General features: G+C 33.8%; 1 protein-coding gene and 1 long non-coding RNA gene across 2 annotated transcripts; one reads left to right on the forward strand and one right to left on the reverse strand.

Moving 5' to 3' along the window:
- Positions 1–1,459: 1,459 nt before the first annotated feature.
- Positions 1,460–4,411, forward strand: LOC142543428 (putative serine/threonine-protein kinase WNK9). Its single transcript, XM_075650679.1, has 7 exons — positions 1,460–1,788; positions 1,921–1,958; positions 2,068–2,295; positions 2,390–2,610; positions 2,705–2,862; positions 2,950–3,391; positions 3,475–4,411. The coding sequence occupies exons 1-7, from the start codon at positions 1,714–1,716 to the stop codon at positions 4,338–4,340; spliced, it is 2,028 nt and encodes a 675-aa protein (XP_075506794.1). The 5' UTR covers positions 1,460–1,713; the 3' UTR covers positions 4,341–4,411.
- Positions 4,412–15,174: 10,763 nt separating this feature from the next.
- On the reverse strand, positions 15,175–18,435 carry LOC142541694 (uncharacterized). Its single transcript, XR_012819451.1, has 4 exons — positions 17,672–18,435; positions 17,330–17,556; positions 16,110–17,154; positions 15,175–15,976 (listed from the first exon to the last, which is right to left on the reverse strand). It is a non-coding gene; the product is annotated as an uncharacterized LOC142541694 (long non-coding RNA).
- Between the last annotated feature and the right edge of the window lie 1,487 nt (positions 18,436–19,922).

Raw genomic sequence — 19,922 nt, forward strand, 5'->3', positions numbered from 1 at the left:
CATATTAAAGTGTGAAATGTGAACCGACAAAGTCTACACAAGAACGTGTAGAAATACGTACCATCCGGACCAAAGTACATCACATGTGAAGCTAATAAATAATGTCTTTCGTAATTGGAGAAATTTTAGAAGCAAAATAATTGCTGAAATTTTAATAACATGATAATAAATTATACATTATGTCAATGAAATGTCGTCATTATTTCAACTTCAAGCATACAAAAAGAATTCAACGCGTAACATTGTAAAAATAAGATTAAATTGTTTCTTTCAATTATGTCCTCTTATTTTATTTAATTAGATTTTCTTGAATCTTGAAAATTCTAGCCGTCTAGAAGCCGGCGATTCCGTACCATGGTACAATTGATGACTATGAAGTCTTTAACTTGTACTTAATTACTTATTATATTTAATTTAAAATATGATGTAGTTTTCAACCGAAACTAATATCCAATTGACAGAAAATTTTGTTATAAGATTTTATTAGTTAATTTTGTCAGATATATATGTTGGATCAATTTTATTTATACGAGTTTACATGTGAATAATTATGTGGTGTGAGTTGTCTATTAAATTAATAATAAACTTAAAGTGATCAGTTAAAGTTTTTGCTATTGGATTTTAATGTATCTAATAATAGGTTGTGAACCTTTAATGTGTAGAGAGATAAGTGAGATTTCTGTTTTTATCATGATCTAAAATAGAAATATCAGAAGATAATGATACACGTTATCTATATATGAGTCATTTTGCTCAGATCACCCTCTTACCCATTAAAAAAAAAGTTCACAAAAGAAAACTAAAAGATTCTCAGAAAAAAGCGTGTAGATCTGGAAGATCAAGATATGTTCTAGAAAATTCAGAATTATGACTTCAAATACGCTCCAACTTAAGTTTTCAGTCAAATTATATATGAATTAACATGATATATTATGTGGTTCATTGGTGTTTCTAAACAATATATTTTAGCTGGGTCACTCATGAAAAATTATTACTTTTTTATCAAATTATTATTTATTATTGTAAATATCAATATAATTGACTTGTTCCCTCACAAAAGATGTATTATATTTTATATCAACAGAAAAGTAAAATAAAAATAAAAAACGATTATTTGAATTAATTTATGGTGGGCAAATCCTTTGATTACATCGAAGCATTTCTTGTGGGGTGGGTGAGGAAATTAAATAATATTGAAAAATATTTGGCGTATCTCTCATGCAGCTCAAATTTCAAAGTGATATATTTACATGCAAAAAGAATATGTATATACATATATATATATATATATATATATATATATATATATTGGCGATCCTCCGACTCAATTAGTGTGCGTTCTGCGTTTTTTGTTTAGTATTAATTTTTACAGCCCGTGATGAGATGAAATGTACGCTAAAAAGAGTGGTGTTTTGTCAAGATTCGCCCTTTTTAGCCAAGGAACTAGAAAATAAAATAATTTGCTGGGAAATTTATGGGATTTAAGTAAAGGAGTTACCGGATGGGTGTTGTGGTCTGTGAGTTGTTGGGAAAATAATTTTTGTCCTTTTTATGGACTCCCCAAATCCTCCTCTTCCCCACAAATCATGCTCCTTGTATTTCCTCTTGCTTTTTGCTGAAATTTTTCCATCATTATTGCAGAAAGATTCCATCTTTCTCTCCCTCAAATTAAAGAAAACTAGGAGTGGGGGAAATTGATTATTGATTTAAGGGATGAATGGTGTTACTGATCTTGATTTAGAAGAGTCTGAGTTTGTTGAAGTTGATCCCACTGGAAGATATGGAAAGGTACCGTCCTCTTTTCTTTTCTTTTTTTGGGGGCTGTATTTTCCATCTTTCTGATTATTTCTCTTCCTAACATATGTATTTATTTATTTTTAATTTTAGCTTCATGTTTCTTGTTTTGATTTCTGATTGCAGTACAATGAAATTCTTGGAAAGGGGGCTTCAAAAATAGTGTATGTGTTTAATAAATTGTGTATCTCCAAGCTTTGAGCTTTTCAGTCTTGTTAATTATGGCATTCAGTCATTTACTTTGGGGTTCAATTTTTCTTCGTTTTGTTTCAGTTACAGAGCTTTTGATGAGTATGAAGGGATTGAAGTAGCTTGGAATCAGGTGAAGCTCTACGATTTTCTACAGAGCCCTGAGGATCTCGAGAGGTTGTATTGTGAAATCCATTTACTCAAGACTTTGAAACACAGCAATATTATGAAATTCTACTCATCTTGGGTTGATACCGTCAATAGAAACATCAATTTTGTGACGGAAATGTTCACCTCTGGTACCCTCAGACAGTAAGTCTCCATTTGCTGTAGATTTGGTGATCTGGGAATTTGAAATCTTTATGTTTTGATACACATTAATGTGATTTTCGTTAATCTGAAATAGGTACAGGCTAAAGCATAAAAGGGTGAATACTAGAGCTATCAAGCACTGGTGCAGGCAGATTTTACAAGGGCTTCTTTATCTCCACAGTCATGATCCTCCTGTGATTCATAGAGATCTGAAATGCGATAACATTTTTGTCAATGGGAATCAAGGTGAAGTCAAGATTGGTGATCTCGGATTGGCTGCAATCCTTCGGAAATCGCATGCTGCACGGTGTGTGGGTACGTGCAATGTTTTGAAGTTTCTTGATATTCTTTTTCTAATCAGTGTAAAAACTTTGATGTTGTGTCGGATTTTGGTTGTTGATAATATCAGGAACACCGGAGTTCATGGCTCCTGAGGTATACAACGAGGAATATAATGAATTAGTGGATATCTATTCGTTTGGAATGTGCATTTTGGAAATGGTGACCTTTGAGTATCCATATAGTGAATGCACTCATCCTGCTCAAATCTATAAGAAAGTGATCTCTGTAAGAATCCGGACTAAATTTTTTCTGTCATTCTATAATTTAGGGACTTTTCCTTTTCACTTAAAGATTTGTTTCATTTCATCTTAGGGGAAGAAACCAGATGCCCTTTACAAAGTTAAGGATTTTGAGGTACGGCGATTTGTTGAAAAGTGTTTAGCGACTGTGTCTGACCGGTTATCTGCTTGGGAACTTCTCAACGACCCTTTTCTCCAAATCGATGATAATTTTTATGATTTTAGGATGTTGAATTATCAGAGAGATTATGATGAAATAGGCTCGATTTTAAAGCAACCCCTCTTGAGTGCTCGTCATAGCACGACCAGTTCTTTAGCCAATGGTTACTCAAACTATCTTTATTATGATCATGAAAATGACTTGGATTGCCACTCGATTGAGTATGAAGCGGATGAGATAGCTTTATTCACATATCATGAAGATGATCACTTGGATAACGTGGACATTAAAATCAAGGGGAGAAGGGGTGAAGATGGGACTATCTTTTTGAAACTCAGAATTGCCGATAAAGAAGGTACATGTGTTTTGGATTCATTTATGTGGAAAATTCTCATCATGATGTGCTGAAAATATATAATTTCAAATACAAATTTGTAGGTCGTGTCCGGAATATATACTTCCCTTTTGACATTGAAAATGATACAGCTTTGAGTGTTGCTGCCGAAATGGTTTATGAGTTGGATATCACAGATCAAGATGTAACCAAGATTGCAGATATGATTGATGCCCAAATAATTTTGTTGGTACCGGATTGGAAAACAGGTGCTGGATTTGAAGAAAATTTTCATAAAAATATTAGTAACTACTGTCAGAATTGTGCATCAGAAGGTGCTCAAGCTGGCTATTTATCGTCCCACAAACCAGGAAAGAATCTGCAAGCTCATCAATGTTCTAAGCACGGAGATGGAGCGATACATGGTCGTTTTGAAGAGATTACATACCAAGTTGAAGGTCCGGAACAATGTGTTACAGATGGTGCTCCAATGTGTTCAAGCCAGTCGGACGGCGAGCATAATCTCTGCACATCCCATCTGTCCGATGAATTTGGAGATGAACATGAAACGTCAGAGCAAAATAACAAGGATGAATCGAATGTAAGAATCAACAAAGAGAAGGCGTCTAATGGGAATGAGATTAAGCAGGAGTTAAGGTGGCTTAAGTCCAAGTATGAGATGCAGTTGAGGGAGCTTGGAGATGAGAAAATCGGGGTTGTGGTCAAGCATCCCAGTATGGATTCTCACTCAGAAGAATGCAAGAACAATACACAGGATGAGGAACGCGAATTTAGGCTTGAATCTTTTGCCTCAATGAAGCATGCTACAACATTTTCATCAACAATTTCTGAAAGGAAACATGATTATGAGTCTGCCTACAGTTTATGTAGTCCGGTGCACATGGTCACAGCTAAGAGTTTTTATTCCCACAGGGCCAGTTCTCTACCAGTTGATGCTACAGATTTCTAAAACTTGAGAAGTTTATGTTTTTGTCATACTCGACTTAATTTTAGTCAAAGAAGAAATCTCTATTCAAGTCACCATAGTGGACTGGCCCGAATTCGATGTCCATTGTCCAGCCTTACGTGTAAAATGTTGACGTAGTTCTTGCAGATTATGAATTCTCCGCTTCAAATGAAAGTGACTCCCATTTGAGTTGAAAATTAGTGAATGTACATCAACAAAATGATAACCAGGAAAGTAAGAACGGTCTCTTGAAATGGCCCTTTATTTTTTCCCCACAAAAAGTGGGAATGTCTTTTTTTTCCAATGCGGGATGCCCCACATTAAAAGACTTGATTTTAGATCAAGACTTGGTGTATAGAAAGCTTCCACGATGGGGTAATATCGCTGGAAAGCAATCGAAATACGATGTTTGTGTTAAGACATATATTCGATTTTAGTAGGTCTCTTGCGAGATAGTCTTACGAATTTTTATCTATGAGACATGTCAATTCTACCAATATTCACAATAAAAAATAATATTCTTAGCATAAAAAATAATATTTTTTCATGAATGACCCAAATAAGAAATCCGTCTCACAAAATACTACCCGTGAGACCGTCTCACACAAGTTTTTGTCATTCGATTATTGTAAGTTGTGACTTGTAGGTGGTGCAATTCTTGGGCGGAACAATAATTGATTTGGTTGAGAAGCGATGGAAACATGTCGCATGATTTAAGCTTTAATCATAGTTACATATATATCAATGGCAAAAATTTGAATATTTTGTTTAATTATCAAATTTAGTGTCCCCAATCAACAACTTGTGTCGATGTATCAAGAAAATATTTGTGGTTCAATTCCACTTGCCCTTTGCATGGCATCACAAATGCACTAACGACACGAGGACAAGATGGCCAGATATTACCGATGTGTTAGTTGATTTTGCCTAATTTGCAGGCAAGACCAAGATGCTTGGTCCTCCACGAAGTTACGCTTAGATGAGCTTTTCATATGTTTGGTGGCCACATGATCATGTTATGTAATAAAGATCTGATTTTTTCGTTTCTTTCCTTTCTTGGAGGAGATTTGGCAGGCAAGTGGATTGAAAAAATGATCAAACTTCTTGAAGAACTTGATTCTTTAGGGACAAGATTATGATCTTGATTAAAGTCATATTTGTGGTGTCAATTGAAGGAATGCGTAATTGTAGAATCGGACACTTGTCGTTTAATAAAAAACTATAGCTTGTGGTAACGGTGCAACTGAAGAAGAAAAGATGATCAATCTAATCAAAATGGTCTCAGAAAAGAAATTGATCTGATGACAACTTTAGAAAGTATTGGTCTAGAGGATCTCCAAGACCTTGCAAAATCTTTTGCAAATCTCAAAGTTGTAGATCTAAAGATGAACACAACTGGGGTGAACAACCCACCATAACCTGGTCATCTTCGCAGGAACCACCAGAGAAAGTGTTGGATCTCAGAATATAAATATGATAGAATCTCAACCAGACTTTTACACTGGTGGAGAATCATACCCAGCAAGAACAAGGTCGAGGTAGAGTCAAATTTCTTTGCACCAAATACCCAATGGGAAATTTGTTTTAGAAGCTATACATTCTTATAGAGTTATGCTTAACCTAGATGTATTAGACTTCAAAAACAGAGAAGATCTCATAGATGATTGGACATCTGCTATGAGAATCGCAGCATGCACACTTGATCTCAATAGAGAAAGATTCATTAAACTTTTATAAATGAGTCTTATAGGATCAGTTAAAATTGCTTAGGACATTACTTTGGTAGAACCAAAGAATCCGTCCTAGTCGGAGAATCTCTTAGCGAGATAGCCGGAAGAATGGCTACCTTTTTTAAAACACAATTTATATGGGTATATTATGTTAACAGTCAATATACAAAGAAGAAAAAGAAATATACTCAAATTCTGTATAGTCTTGAATTATATGGCATATGTTTAGTGGATGAATATATTATGTTATTCACTAAATATAGATGAAATTCAGGGGTCGAAAAAGATATAAGAATGCAACTTTTCTTCGCCAAAATGCCAAGTCTCTAGAGAGAAATGCTAATAAGGGGGGAATATGTCCCTGGCAATCTAAATACATTGCCACGAAGAGCCTCTTTTCTCAAAGAAAAATTGGCAGAATGGTATCATCTAGCAGCACTACAAAAGAATTACAAACGATGAAGGGGTATTAACAAACGTACTCCTTTGTGTTGGAAAGAAAATGATCTTCCAACCATTATTGGAAGTAAACCACAAAGACAGAAGAGGAAAAGTTTTAGAACTTATTCTTGTGCCAGAAGTAGAAGATATTCTTGGAAACCAAGAACGGTTTGGTCTAGACAAAATGCTAGATCTTACAAATCTGGGCAAAAGAAGTGGACCATCAAGAAGTAGGATATCATCTCAAACATCGAGTACATATCGAACCGCAAGAAGAACACCTACAAAGAAAACTTTCAGAAGAGCTCACACTCGAACTAATTAAAGTTTTAAGGATTGTAACAGCTGGACATGTGGAGCAAGAGGTCATATCTCAACCAACTGTCTAGAAAATGAAAAAAGATGTATTAAACGCTTCGATCCAACCCCAGATATTGAAGAAGCATTTTATTATCAATATCTTATTCAAGTATACCGACTTGAAGATATTGCCTCGGACGAAAGTATATATGAAGAAGATGAAGTCTTAAGTCAGGAAATTTCTGATGGAACAGAATCAGAATCTGACTGAATACGAGGTGTTTCGACACAAAACACATGAAGATTTATTTGATTTCTTTAGTCAGACAACAATATCCCATAACATGGTCCAGAGGATCATGAGATAAAATCCTAGTCTTCAGAGGTATCAGGGATTCTCTGCAGGACAGCTCGAAAAATTCTTAGGAAGTCTTGGCCTAAGAAATAGATAGCATCATCTAATTTATAAAGTTTCCAGAAGAGAAATGACAATTCCGATGGAACTTACACGAAATAGAATGGAGATCCAACTAATTCTTTCCGAAGAAATTAAGGCAGAATTACAAAAAATCAGGATAGAAGTATCACAAACCATGTCCTAGATTCATATCGGAGCAATCTAGATTATGATAAAAGCTACTTTTAAATAAGAAATAGATTCACCCATTGATATAGCTACATGCGATAAATAAATGTGTAACCTTCAAGATTCAGTACTGGGAACAATCTCAGGAAATCTCTATGCAGAAAAAATTGTATAAGTAATTTATCTAAGAATTTCCTACAACCTGGTAGATCGAGATTTCAACCGAGCTTTGACGTTGTATTAGAACTTCAAAGAAAAAAAGGCTGATGAAAGACGGTAATAGACCGTATTCTATTACCTATCAAATTTCATATGCTCTATCTAATATACATAATTCAGAATTGTTTATTAGAAATGAGTTTATTGAAATATCTGAGAAATTTGGAAAAGTAACTCATGCAATTTATCCAAAAAGAGTTGAGTTTCCCAGGAAACAGATATCCAAATACAAGACAAACTGATTCTACAGAAAAATCAAAGTCTTAGTTTGGAATTAAGAAGATTATCTTTTCAAAGGGATATAATTACGAGCTACAGGTGGGGAAAAACGTATGTCCAAGTAACCAAACATTCACTAAAAAGCTTTTCGATAATAAGAAAACTTAGACGTCCAGAAGGGTGGAAAGAAGTAGAAATATTATTTGGTATTATGAAGCAAATGAATCAATTTCCTCCATATATTATTTGGACCATCCTATGATAAGAACTTACCAAGGAATTATTAACATTGGAGAATTAGAAGTTCATATCAAAGGAATTCTAGGAAAAGAACCATATCGATTGGTTCTTGGGCTTGAATTTATTGAGGAACATAAATCTTGAAAACATCTAAAATATATAATAGAGTTTACTGCTGAGGATAAAATGTGGAAAATTCAATGACCACAAGCTCTTCTCGATATACATTCCAGTAAAAATGTTATACGTACAATATAAGATAGAATATTTTGCTGCTTATATTGATTCAGGAGCTGGAATTTGTACAACAAAAAGATGAGTTTTTTCAAATAATTGGAAGAAGATTTACCTAAGATTGCTGGAAGATATTTCTCTAATAGGATTTTAATCTTATGTAAATGGATTAAAATGACAGAAATCATGATTGGAGGTGTTGGACAAACACCTTGGTATAAGGTAAAAACACCACCAATTTATTTTCATGATACACGCGCTGACATTCTGTTAGGACATAATTTCCTACAAATGTTTAAATCCCACACGCAAAAAAATGATACTAGACGCTTATTGTTCACAACACCTTGTGATCACAAAATCATAGTTCAGAGACTAAGAGAAGAATTTTTACAAAAATTTCCAATTTAATTTCGCAGCAAGCGTGGTGATTAAGAAAAACTTCTGAACCCAAAGATGAATGATTCTAGACGGTTTGGAAAAACAATGCTCCAATTAAGAGTAGATAAGAAGCTTGAACCAGAAGACATAGAACGCCTCAAGTTAGCTCTACAACATAATGATGTAGAGTTTGTATCAAATGTATCATTAGGAGATGTCAAGAGAAGAATCAAAGAAAATTACAATGAAGATCCCTTGGTATGGTGGGATAAAAATCAACTCAAAACTTGCCTTAAAATTAAGGAAGGTAAATAGTATGAATTTGTCCGATGCAATCCTATCCCAATGAACATAGTTGATCAAAGGGATGTGCAAATCATAATCAATGAATATCTAGACATTGGTTTAATCAAAGCATGAATTTCACCATACGTCAGCCCATGATTTCTTGTAAGAAATCATGATGTAATAAAAAAGAACAAACCCAGACTAGTTATTAATTACCAAGAAATTAATAAGATTCTGAAATTTGATGGGTATTTTATACCTAGTAGATAACATCTAATTAGTTGTATATGCAATGCGAAGATATTCTCTAAATTTGATTGTAAGTCTGGTTTTTAACTTTTTATTAGATTCAGATGCAGGAAGAAAGAAAGAAATTCACATCTTTTCTCCACACTACAAGGACACTATATCTGAGAAGTATTATCAATGAGATTTGCTAGTTCACCTCAAATATTTCAAAAAAAAATAGATAATCTATTTAAAGATTATTTCAAATTTATGTTTGTCTATATTGACGATATTTTATTTGAATCTAAAAATATGGAGGAACATGATATTTAGAGATTTTCTCTAAAGTTTGCAAGGAAGAAGAACTGATTTATTTGAAAAGAAAGCAGTCACTGCCACATGAAAGATTGAATTCCTCATAATAGAAATCGACGAGTTTTGAATAATTTTGCAGGATCATATAAAAATGTGCAAAATTTTCCAAACGAGCTAAAAGAAAAGAAAATTTTCAAAGTTTTCTAGGAGTTGTTAATTTTGCTGGGATGTTTGTTAAAAACCTAGCAAAACACATGAAAGTGTTCAGTCAATTACGGAAAAAATATGCGAAATTTATATGGACGAAAGAACACACTCATGGACTTAGCCAACTCAAGGAGATTTGTAAAAATCTTCCGAAAATTGCTATTCAACAGGATGAAGATGATCTGATATTATATACAGATGCCAGTGATTATTGGTGGACGACAGTTTTAACCTTGCTCACACCAGAAGGGGGACAGTTATGCAGATATTACAGTGAAATTTTCTCAGATGCAGAACCCATAAGATGATATATCAATGAAAAAAATTTTATGCAGTAAAAAGGACTTTTGAAAAATGACCATTATTTTTACTTGTAAATAAATTTACTTTAAAAGTTGATAACACACAAGTAATAACTTTCTTGAGGATTATAATATAATCTAAACCCGAGAAGGTCAGATTATTGGGATGGCAAGCGTTATGTCAAAATTATATTTTTAATATTGTGATTATTAAATCTCATAAAATATTCTTACAGATTTTTTAACAAAAGATGGACAGCGGTGATATCGATGCCATCATAAAAATGCAGAGACATTTGAGAGAACACTTTGAAATGATTCAAAACGAGTTCAACAAACTTGCTCTGAATGCAGAAGTTGTGGGTAGGCTACAACAAGCCGATAAGAGAATTGCCTTTAATAGAATCACAAGATGTTTACAAGCTTATACTCACTTATGTTATGTAATACAAATGCCTATCCTCTAAGGCATTGAGAAGCTACTGGTTTCTCAAATAGAGAGTTTTCGAGTACATGACTCTATACCTAGAGCAGGAGATTCAAATACCCCTAGCACACCTGTTAAGTCGGAATCATGTACAAATGAGTCGGCTGAAACAAAAATTGAAACTCCAGATTCATATATCGAGTCTTCAATTCAATCCTACACCTCGGGGATCGAAGATGGAAAGATCAACCTTAGACCTAATACAGACAATGGAAAATCTAAGGTTGATACTAATGAAGCTACAAATTCTCCATTTCAAGTTTATCAACAAATTTGGGAGAAATTAAAAACAAGATTAGACATTAACCCCGCCATAATCAGGGTTGATGTTTCAAGAAAATATCCTAGGGTATGGATGAAATCAAATTCATATTCAAAGGAAGTAAAAGCCTGGTATAAATTCGGGGCTCTTGCCTCGGTTTATACTACATCACCCAAATTCTCCGAAATTTCGGGACTACCTAAATGGATTCAGGAAGCGACTCATGAAACATGGGCAAATAATGACTATTTGTCCAGATGAGACATTCTGGAGCTATACTTCTTTAGTGCAACACCTGAACCAACAGGAAAAGGCTCTCACGAAGCCTTTCATTTCATCAAGTTAAGGAGACCAGATATTATTGTTCAAAAATTCATCAAGGATCCTCTGATAGAAGAAACGCCGATTGTTGCTTCAATAACTGAAGATGACATTTTCACCAGAAGAGCATGAGGTCTATGTGTCTATCTAACCGAGATGGACAAAGTCAAATTTCCGTTTAAGTTTTATCATAATTCGGTAAACGGATCATTCCTGTTAAATATTATGACAGGAAAAACAAGTTTTGTAAAAGATTTATTTGAAAAGAAAAGAAATCTTTTGTAAAATAGCAAGCTACCGAGGAGTAAAGAAACTCGTCGGAAATTATGCAACATGGCTCGTGTGGGAAGATGGTAAGAATAGATTCGCCCAGAGTGCCCAAATCAAAAGGAGCTAGAATTTGGCAAGGACTTCAGACTTCGGTTAGACAAGAAGCATCTTACAGAAACAGGACCAAGTGGTGATGAACCACAATCACGTTTTTCTTAGGGACACAAAACGTTTAAGATTTTCCAATAAAAATAAGTGGACATGGGACAATAATAATTTTCCTTGGGGATAACAAAAGATAAAAATTCACCGACAAAAGCAAGTAGGCATATAATTTGCTCACTAAGAAAAAGACTTGGACCCAAATACAACTATAAATACAGAGTAAATGGGAACAAGAAAATCAAACAAGAATTAAAAAAAAGTTTGGAACCAAAGAAAATGTATTTTACATATTTTAATTTTTCCAAAAGACGGATTAATGCGATAAAAAAGCAACCGGTGATTTTAAAAAATCTATATAAACTGTTAAAAGAAGCAGAGAATAAGATCTCAGCTGATATGATATAAACACATATCTATTGGTTATTCAAGGAGATAAAGATGGAAGAACAAGTTGTTTCTAGATTAATGATCTAAAAAAAGACAACTAAACAAAAGATGGGGAGACCATTCAACCACCCAGACAAAAAAGTAAATTGTTCAATTTATTATACGGAAGCATGATCTGCCATTTATAAAAAAAAGATCATTTGAACATAGTATATAGGCTGTAAACTTTGCGTAGATGCATGTCTTTAGGCTATATGTCTTTAAGAACATATTCAATAGGTAAAACAATGTCACGTATCATAGTTTGAAGACTAAGGATATTTTTGGCAATTTTTAAAAAATTTGGGAATTAAAACAAAGATTTGAGAGGATAAGAAATAAAAAGAAAGTTGAGTATGGAGTTCAGAGTTATTGTAAAGTTGTCCTATTTCATTCTAGTTTCAATCGTATCAGTATCAAATATAGATGTGATGATATTAAATACATTACGGTTTTTTTTATAAACATATACTATGATTTATTAAAAACATATATGAAAAGAAAAAGAAACTACGAAAACTTCTAGGCCGGCGTAAGCATTCATTAATAAAAAAATTGTCTTTATATATAACACGGTGAACTGTAATGAGATCTTCCTTTTATGCATCCCATTCATCTTTTCATTTATCGAATAATCAGTTTTTTGTATCAACCAGGAGTCATCATACTCGTTCTTGGGCTGGTGGAGATGTCTTTCTGGCTATCTTAAGTTTGTCCATTTTGGTAGCAATCTTGACCTGTTGTATTATACACCAGCTGTTCCAGTTGTGGATTTTGAATCTTGCACTCTTTTTGTTACAAGTCATCGTAATTTATAATAATAAGGCACCGTTTGGTTTATTGGATGGTATAATTAAAGAAATTTAGTAAGAATGATAAGTAAAGTTAAAGTTGTGGATACTTATTGTATAATGGATAATATATATTATGTTTGGTATTCTTTTCAGTTTGATAATAGAATGGTAAATAAAATGAGCAATACCCAAAAAGCCCTTTCTCTTTATTAAATTTATTTTACTCGATGCTTTTGTTCACCTTCTGAAATCATATTTCTCTCCACACCAGTAGCATACACACTTCTGAAATCATATTTCTCTCCACACCTTCTGAAATCATATTTCTCTCCCAAATACCGAACGCTTTTTTGTACAAAGGCAAGCATTTCTTCTGGTGAAAACGGTGAGTGAACACATTCGTTTTTAATAGATTATTGTATTATTCAATTTTCTTCAAATAAAACTCCAAATGCCAATTTAGATTGAGTGTCCCTGTTTCGCGTCTTAGTATGATTATATGTTATTTTTGCTTTCTCTTGCTTAATTTCATTATATCGCCAACATACGATCACTCATATTTGTAATTTCATACCGTATGTAACCTTGATATCGTCTTCTTGTAAAATCTAATTTTTGTGCTTGTAAATAGGTATATTTCAGTAGCTCACTACATATTCCATGATTATAATAAAATATATTTAATTAATTACATGTTTTTATTCTTTATTGTGAGTTAATGTGTTCAATTCTTAGTTGTTATGGAGACAAAGCCTACGCCTGAATGCCAGTGTGGCAATGGGTTGATGCTCTTATGGAAAGCTGGTGATCAATCCACTCATCCAGGGGAATTTTACTACATATGTCCGGCATCTCTTAACCATCGGAACAAATTCATCTGGTATGACCAGTATCAAGGAAATAATGTGATACACAAAAATAACATGTCAATGGAATATACTAGTGGCTCTAGCAGTGGTACGAAGCAAACATGTATCAATCACAAAGGTCTCTCGACGCAGGAACATTCATTTACTCAAGATTGTTACCCAAGAAAGAAAGAATCAATCGCCCCCACAACAGAATTTGTTGTACTTGTTGGTGACGTAAAAGAAGCAACCGGAGACAGTGAAAAAATGGTCTCGAAGCCCATGCCTATTTCATCATATGATATTTGTTGTTGTTTCGGGTGCACTCGTTGTTTCGTAAGTGTGTTCCTCTTATTCTTACTATTGTGTGTTATTTTGTCAAAGTAAGATAATTATAAATATTTGTATGATATCTTATAGTTGTACATGTATGTTGTATCATTCATTTTCATGTAGAATGATGCAGTGTTAGGTATGACGATCAATTGTTGGTTTTTACATTTTGTATTTTAGGACAATGCAAGCAAATCAGTGTCCCTTCTTTTGTATTTTGTATCAATAGGGCTTGTGTTGATTTCGTGGATCAATTTTAAAGCAAATTTAATGCTTCTCCATTTGATGCTGCAATGTATTTAATATTTCTCTGGTTCCAATAGAGATGGGACATTACAATAAATATTAGTTGTCAAACCCTGCTAGTGGGAACAGATTAGATGGACATTGCAATATTGGTAGTAGGTGTACCATCATAAATACATGTATTACTTCTATTTAACTCATTCTTTCCTTGGTACTCGGACATGTAAGCATTTTGAAAACACCACAAATGTAGTTGAAGGAAAAATGTCTAGAGATTTGGATGTATCATCTGAGGAGTCGGTGAATAGCACTTATAAAGATATATTCCCAAATGTTATTGAGCTTATATCAAGTGACGATGAAGCTGAAATCAATATCATACTAATTTCATCGGATGATGAGAATGATCTCAAAACGATGGAGATGTCATATTAGGTTTCCCAATAGCTATGCCTCCAACAACAACCAAAGTCGATGAAATTGTTCCACCTACTGCTGTCAATGGTTTACTCTCTGCCAACAGGAATGAAGATCCCTCATCACCACAACACAAGGGTAAAAAGCCTAAGATGGTTAATGATCTTGAGGGGCAGAAAGTGATTACAGATGCAGATAATGATGGTACAAATGAGCACGTTCATGCGGCATTGGCTGAGAGAGAATCGGTAGAAATCAAATGCTACGAAGAATCAAAATGTGCTATAAACTGCAGTGGCTAAATGTTGCATCCGTGGTAAGATAATTAGTTTTGGAACTTTTTTTGTTGTTGGTTTTCACCAATTTGTCTCGGGTGCAATGGTCCGTAATGCTGTTGTGCATATAGGCAACAATGATTTTGTTTTTGTTCCAACAATTGTACATACTCACCCAAGTTAATGTTATCGGTTCCAAAACATTAAATATCAATTGCAATTTTTTTTTTCAATGTGAACAATCGCAAAAAGAAAGTAAAGTAATAGCGCAATTTCATCATATTTCGACAAGAAAAAATAGATACAAAGTCATACATTGCCACAATCGTTTCATGTACAAAATATGCCAAAGGTTTCTGAAAGAGAGTACCAAAGCAACTAACTAGACCATTCAACAAACAAAAAAGATACTGTAATAGGTAGTTGAACATTTTCATGAACAAAATACAAAACAATTTATTCCCATTTCAGAACCTTCGTCAAGTGGAATGTATGAAATGTGATTTAAAATACGTTCTTCTTAGTTCAGTCTTCCTTAAGGAGCCTTCGAACCAACTTCATCCTTGCATGTTGAGGAGCTTTAAACAACATATTCTGTTGCTTTGGATTTTCTGCTAGCAATGCAGCAGCAACAACGATATCATCTGCACTTAGTTCGGGGATTGATTCTAGCATATCAAACACATCTTTTGTTGCGTTTACTGTATCATACTCAACGCCAATTCGCTTCACAAATTCGTTCATTGTAGATCTTGACATCTCAGTGAAATTGTTAATGGCATCAATGAATAGCTCCTCACCTTCTGAATGCTTCTTCCGTTTCCTCGTGTTCTTTGATTTACTACCAACTTTGTTCACTGATGGAGCATTTGACACCGACATGGATTCACCTGCTTCCTCAGTCTCCTGGAAGAGAGTATTCGGTCTAATTTTGTCTTCGGGCACGATATCATTATCATCAGTCATGTTCACTACTCCTTGAAGGGCCTCAGCAAAGCTCTCACTCAGCATGCTGTCCCGTTGCACGGTCATTTCCAAATATTTCGCACCAATCGGGAAAATAGGGCCATTTTTTGTAACGCCACGTACGGACACTGCTATCAGCCTGTTTGTATATTACAGATTAAATAGTGTACAAAATTTAAATTTAATTGACAAAAACAATGGAGTTGCACACTGCACCTAGTTATGTAGTAAATAAACAATGCAACCCGAAAAGATGTACAACAGAGGATTACCTTCACAAATGAATCCCACGTTTCATCAGTTGCTTCAATCCTCTTCTCTGTTCCATTCCAGCCAATTCCACTCTTGCTAAGCATTGTTAACAAAGAACCACGAGTCCTTTTCCAGACATGTATCTTTGAGTTAATATGTGGGTTTCCTTGTAAATCGGTGTTTGGAAAAGCCTGGGCAATAGATTTCTCTAACACAGTCAAGTATCCGCAGCGAAACCCATTTTCACTCTTCCATCAAGCATTGACTAATTCTTTAAATGCCTGAATGAGGAATTCATCCTCCTTCTGTGTCCACACTCGGCGAATTCTCTCAGATTTCTTAGCGGTGCTAGTTGCAGTAGCAATAAGTGAGCTAATATCCATGATGACTAGAACAATTTATAATAATCCCTGTACAATGCAGAATTATTTATGTACACTATTTTAGTCGAAAAATGGAACCAACATACATAAATCTATTAAAATACACAACCAACATCGAATTTTACATATCACAAATATAAGGACATAAAATGTCAATAACAACAGAAAACATAAATCATCATCCTTTGACATATTGTCTAAAATAGCACAAATACAGAAAAATACATGAACAACATCATTTCTCAGTTACTATGGTACATAGACAGCGCTAAGTTTTCCCTACATGTGTCCCATGCAGGAGAAGATTCAACATTGCCAATGAAGTCAAAAACTCCGGTTTGTGTAAATTCAACATATGACTCACCAAACACATTTATAGGGTCATCTACCATTTCGGAGCGAATGAAATTATGTAGCAGAATGCAAGCCATTACTATACGATTCTGAACTTTCAAGGGGTAAAACGATGGGCTATGAAAAATAGCCCATCGTCTTTTCAATAACCCAAATGCTCTTTCAATAACATTACGAGCATGACAATGTTTAGAGTTAAAAAAATCTTTGTAATTCTGGGATGCAAAAGAACCGCCAACCCACTGATCCATATGGTATCGAGTTCTGCTATACGGTGTCAAGAATCCTTCAACGTTTGGGTAGCCATTGTCGCACAAGTAATAACAACCTGTCATTTGACAATATTATTAAAAGTTAGCGAGAAAAAATAAAAAAATACAAAAGTGACTTACCAACAAAGTATATTTCTAACCTCTTGGAATCTTTAGCACATCCTTCTAACGAAACATAACCAAAAACACATTTACACTCCTTAATAGCACTTATGACAGAGAAGTTCTAACCTCTTGGAATCTTTAGCTCATCTTGGCGATTAACTGCATCACGTAGAACACGAGCTGTCTGCCGCTAATCCTTCCTATCCGGTTAGTGCGTAAATAAACTTCATGTCACGATTGCATATCCCCAAAACATTTATTGCTGTTGTTCTTTTTTTATTTCTGTATTTCTCTTTGTCTTTATTTGGTACTTGGACACTTATATACGTTCCATCCAATGCACCCAAACAACCCTATTATGTATGTTATTCATACACTTCAAATTAGTCACAAAAACATTTGTGGTTGCTATGCTTCAAATGATGAATTTAAATGCATGACGTCTAACTAATGAGTAAAGATACTTACCTTGAACTATTTCCAAGTATTGTGGGAGCAATTCTCATCCACTGGAATTGGTTTGACAAGTAGTAGGGGGTGTAGTTTGAGAATCGAACGGAGTACTTCGTGAAAATGAGAGCTCACTATTTGTCCACTTCGTAAATAATCATGACCAATTACTCTAATTTTCTTGTGATGTGCTAAAATAGATAAAAATGTTGACACCTTCTCCTCAATACGAACATATCTCGAATCCACTACGCCACTCACATTTTTTATCAAATAACAAAGACGTGCAAATGCATTACGATCCATTCTCAAATTCCAAACACACTGCACATCTCCTAATTCAATAATCCTATGTAGATGGTTGATTTGAGCATGTATTCTCCCAGTAACATTGTAAGAACGGTCTCTTCTACGGTATCTACGAGGGGACCGTGCTACAAACTTCGTAAAGAAACGTGTTAACAGCACTAAGAACATGAAAGACCTGCTCAAATGTTGGTGTACCGCTACAAATGTTGCGATGTGCCGATGTACTTAAGCCATGACAGAAAATTTATGCCACAAGTTCTAACCATTTAAAGTGGTCTACTAAAAAACATGAACACCATATAACAACGTATATCGCAACAAGTATATAAGTTGTACAACAAAAAATCCATAAAAAAAGGTAAGTAAATACTACGAAAATGTAACGAAACCAACACAAATACAGAGAAGTGAACAAAGTAGGTTCTTTCTCCTTCGCCTCGGGAATAACACAAACAAAATAATCAGATCTTCTGTAAAAATGATGGATACGAAAATATCTAACCCTTTGTAAGAAGATAGCATATGGCTTCCAGTTTTATTCTTAGAAGAATTTCATGGATGCTGCATTCCTATTTACGGCTGCAGAAAGAAGATAAATGAGATTTCTCGGTGAATGTTATAATAAATGCTAGGGCTTGGAGGTTATTTCGATAAAATGTGTATGTGTACTACATGGAACTGTACATATTGCATATAATTGTCTTGGGTTGCAGATAGTATTAATAATATCTCCCATACAGTTCATTGTAACGGGCCCATACACAAGCACACATACATTGTCTTCGTACCAATCACGGTACTAAATATGAATTTAACACAAAATAGCTACTTATACAGGTTATCAAACGGTGCCTAATTGTATTATACGTTGAAAAGATGTTTATTTACAATTTCGGTTTTGTTTGGACAAATACAAAAAAATTCACTCAATCGATAATTGGTTCAATCACAATATATAAAATATATATGCAGTCTAACCACTAATATCAAATATATACTGCTCCATTAGGATTTTTTATTATTGAATTGAGTATGTATCTTATGAGACGGTCTCACGAATTTTTATCTGTGAGACGGGTCAACCTACTGATATTCACAATAAAAAATAATAACCTTAGCATAAAAAATAATATTTTTTCATGGATGACCCAAATAAGATATCTGTCTCACAAAATACGACTCGTAATATCGTCTCATACAAATTTTTATATATTGATTTTGGAAGGGAGTACTTAACCACCGTGGCCGAAGATAGTTGATGCCTCATTTTCTTTCAAGCAGATTTAGGTGCATTATAATATATTTTCCCACTAGTCGTACAATAAAATCGTTTTTCGAATATATTTAGATGATGTCATTTATAATATTTTATATTCTAATAGAATCATTTCACTCATTTTTCCTCTTTTTTGAGCTTAATCATGACATGTTTGAGATCTTTTTCGTTGGCGAGAAAATTATATTTTTAGTCTTTTAATTGAGATTTTTTATTTTATTTTTGGTATTGTTAACAATGTATTTGTATTTGTAATCGTTTAATTTGTATGTTTTTTACATTTTGATCGTGTTAAGATGAATTTGCATTTTTAATCTTGTAACTTGCATGTTTGTTTCATTTTTGGTTTTGTTTCATTTTTGGTCATGTTAAGAGTGTATTTGCAATTGCAGTAAATTCCCTTCAAGTTTTGGTCTTCTTTTTATACTGAAGTCAATCGATTTTACTTTCAAATAATATTATAATAAAATCATGACATATATGTATAAAAGTTTTCTTCGAAAAATCTATGTCAACATCCATATTCGCAAAAAAAAATCAATAAATGAAAAATTACAAATAACATGACTACAAATATAAATTAAATGAGTAAAAATGAAAATTTATATTACCGTGGCCAAAAATGATATATATGTTACATGAATAAAAATCCAGCTATAATCATAATTTTCACATATTTGGAGT

This window comes from Primulina tabacum, chromosome 4 (genome assembly GCF_025594145.1).
Source record: "Primulina tabacum isolate GXHZ01 chromosome 4, ASM2559414v2, whole genome shotgun sequence".
Classification (NCBI taxonomy): domain Eukaryota; kingdom Viridiplantae; phylum Streptophyta; class Magnoliopsida; order Lamiales; family Gesneriaceae; genus Primulina; species Primulina tabacum.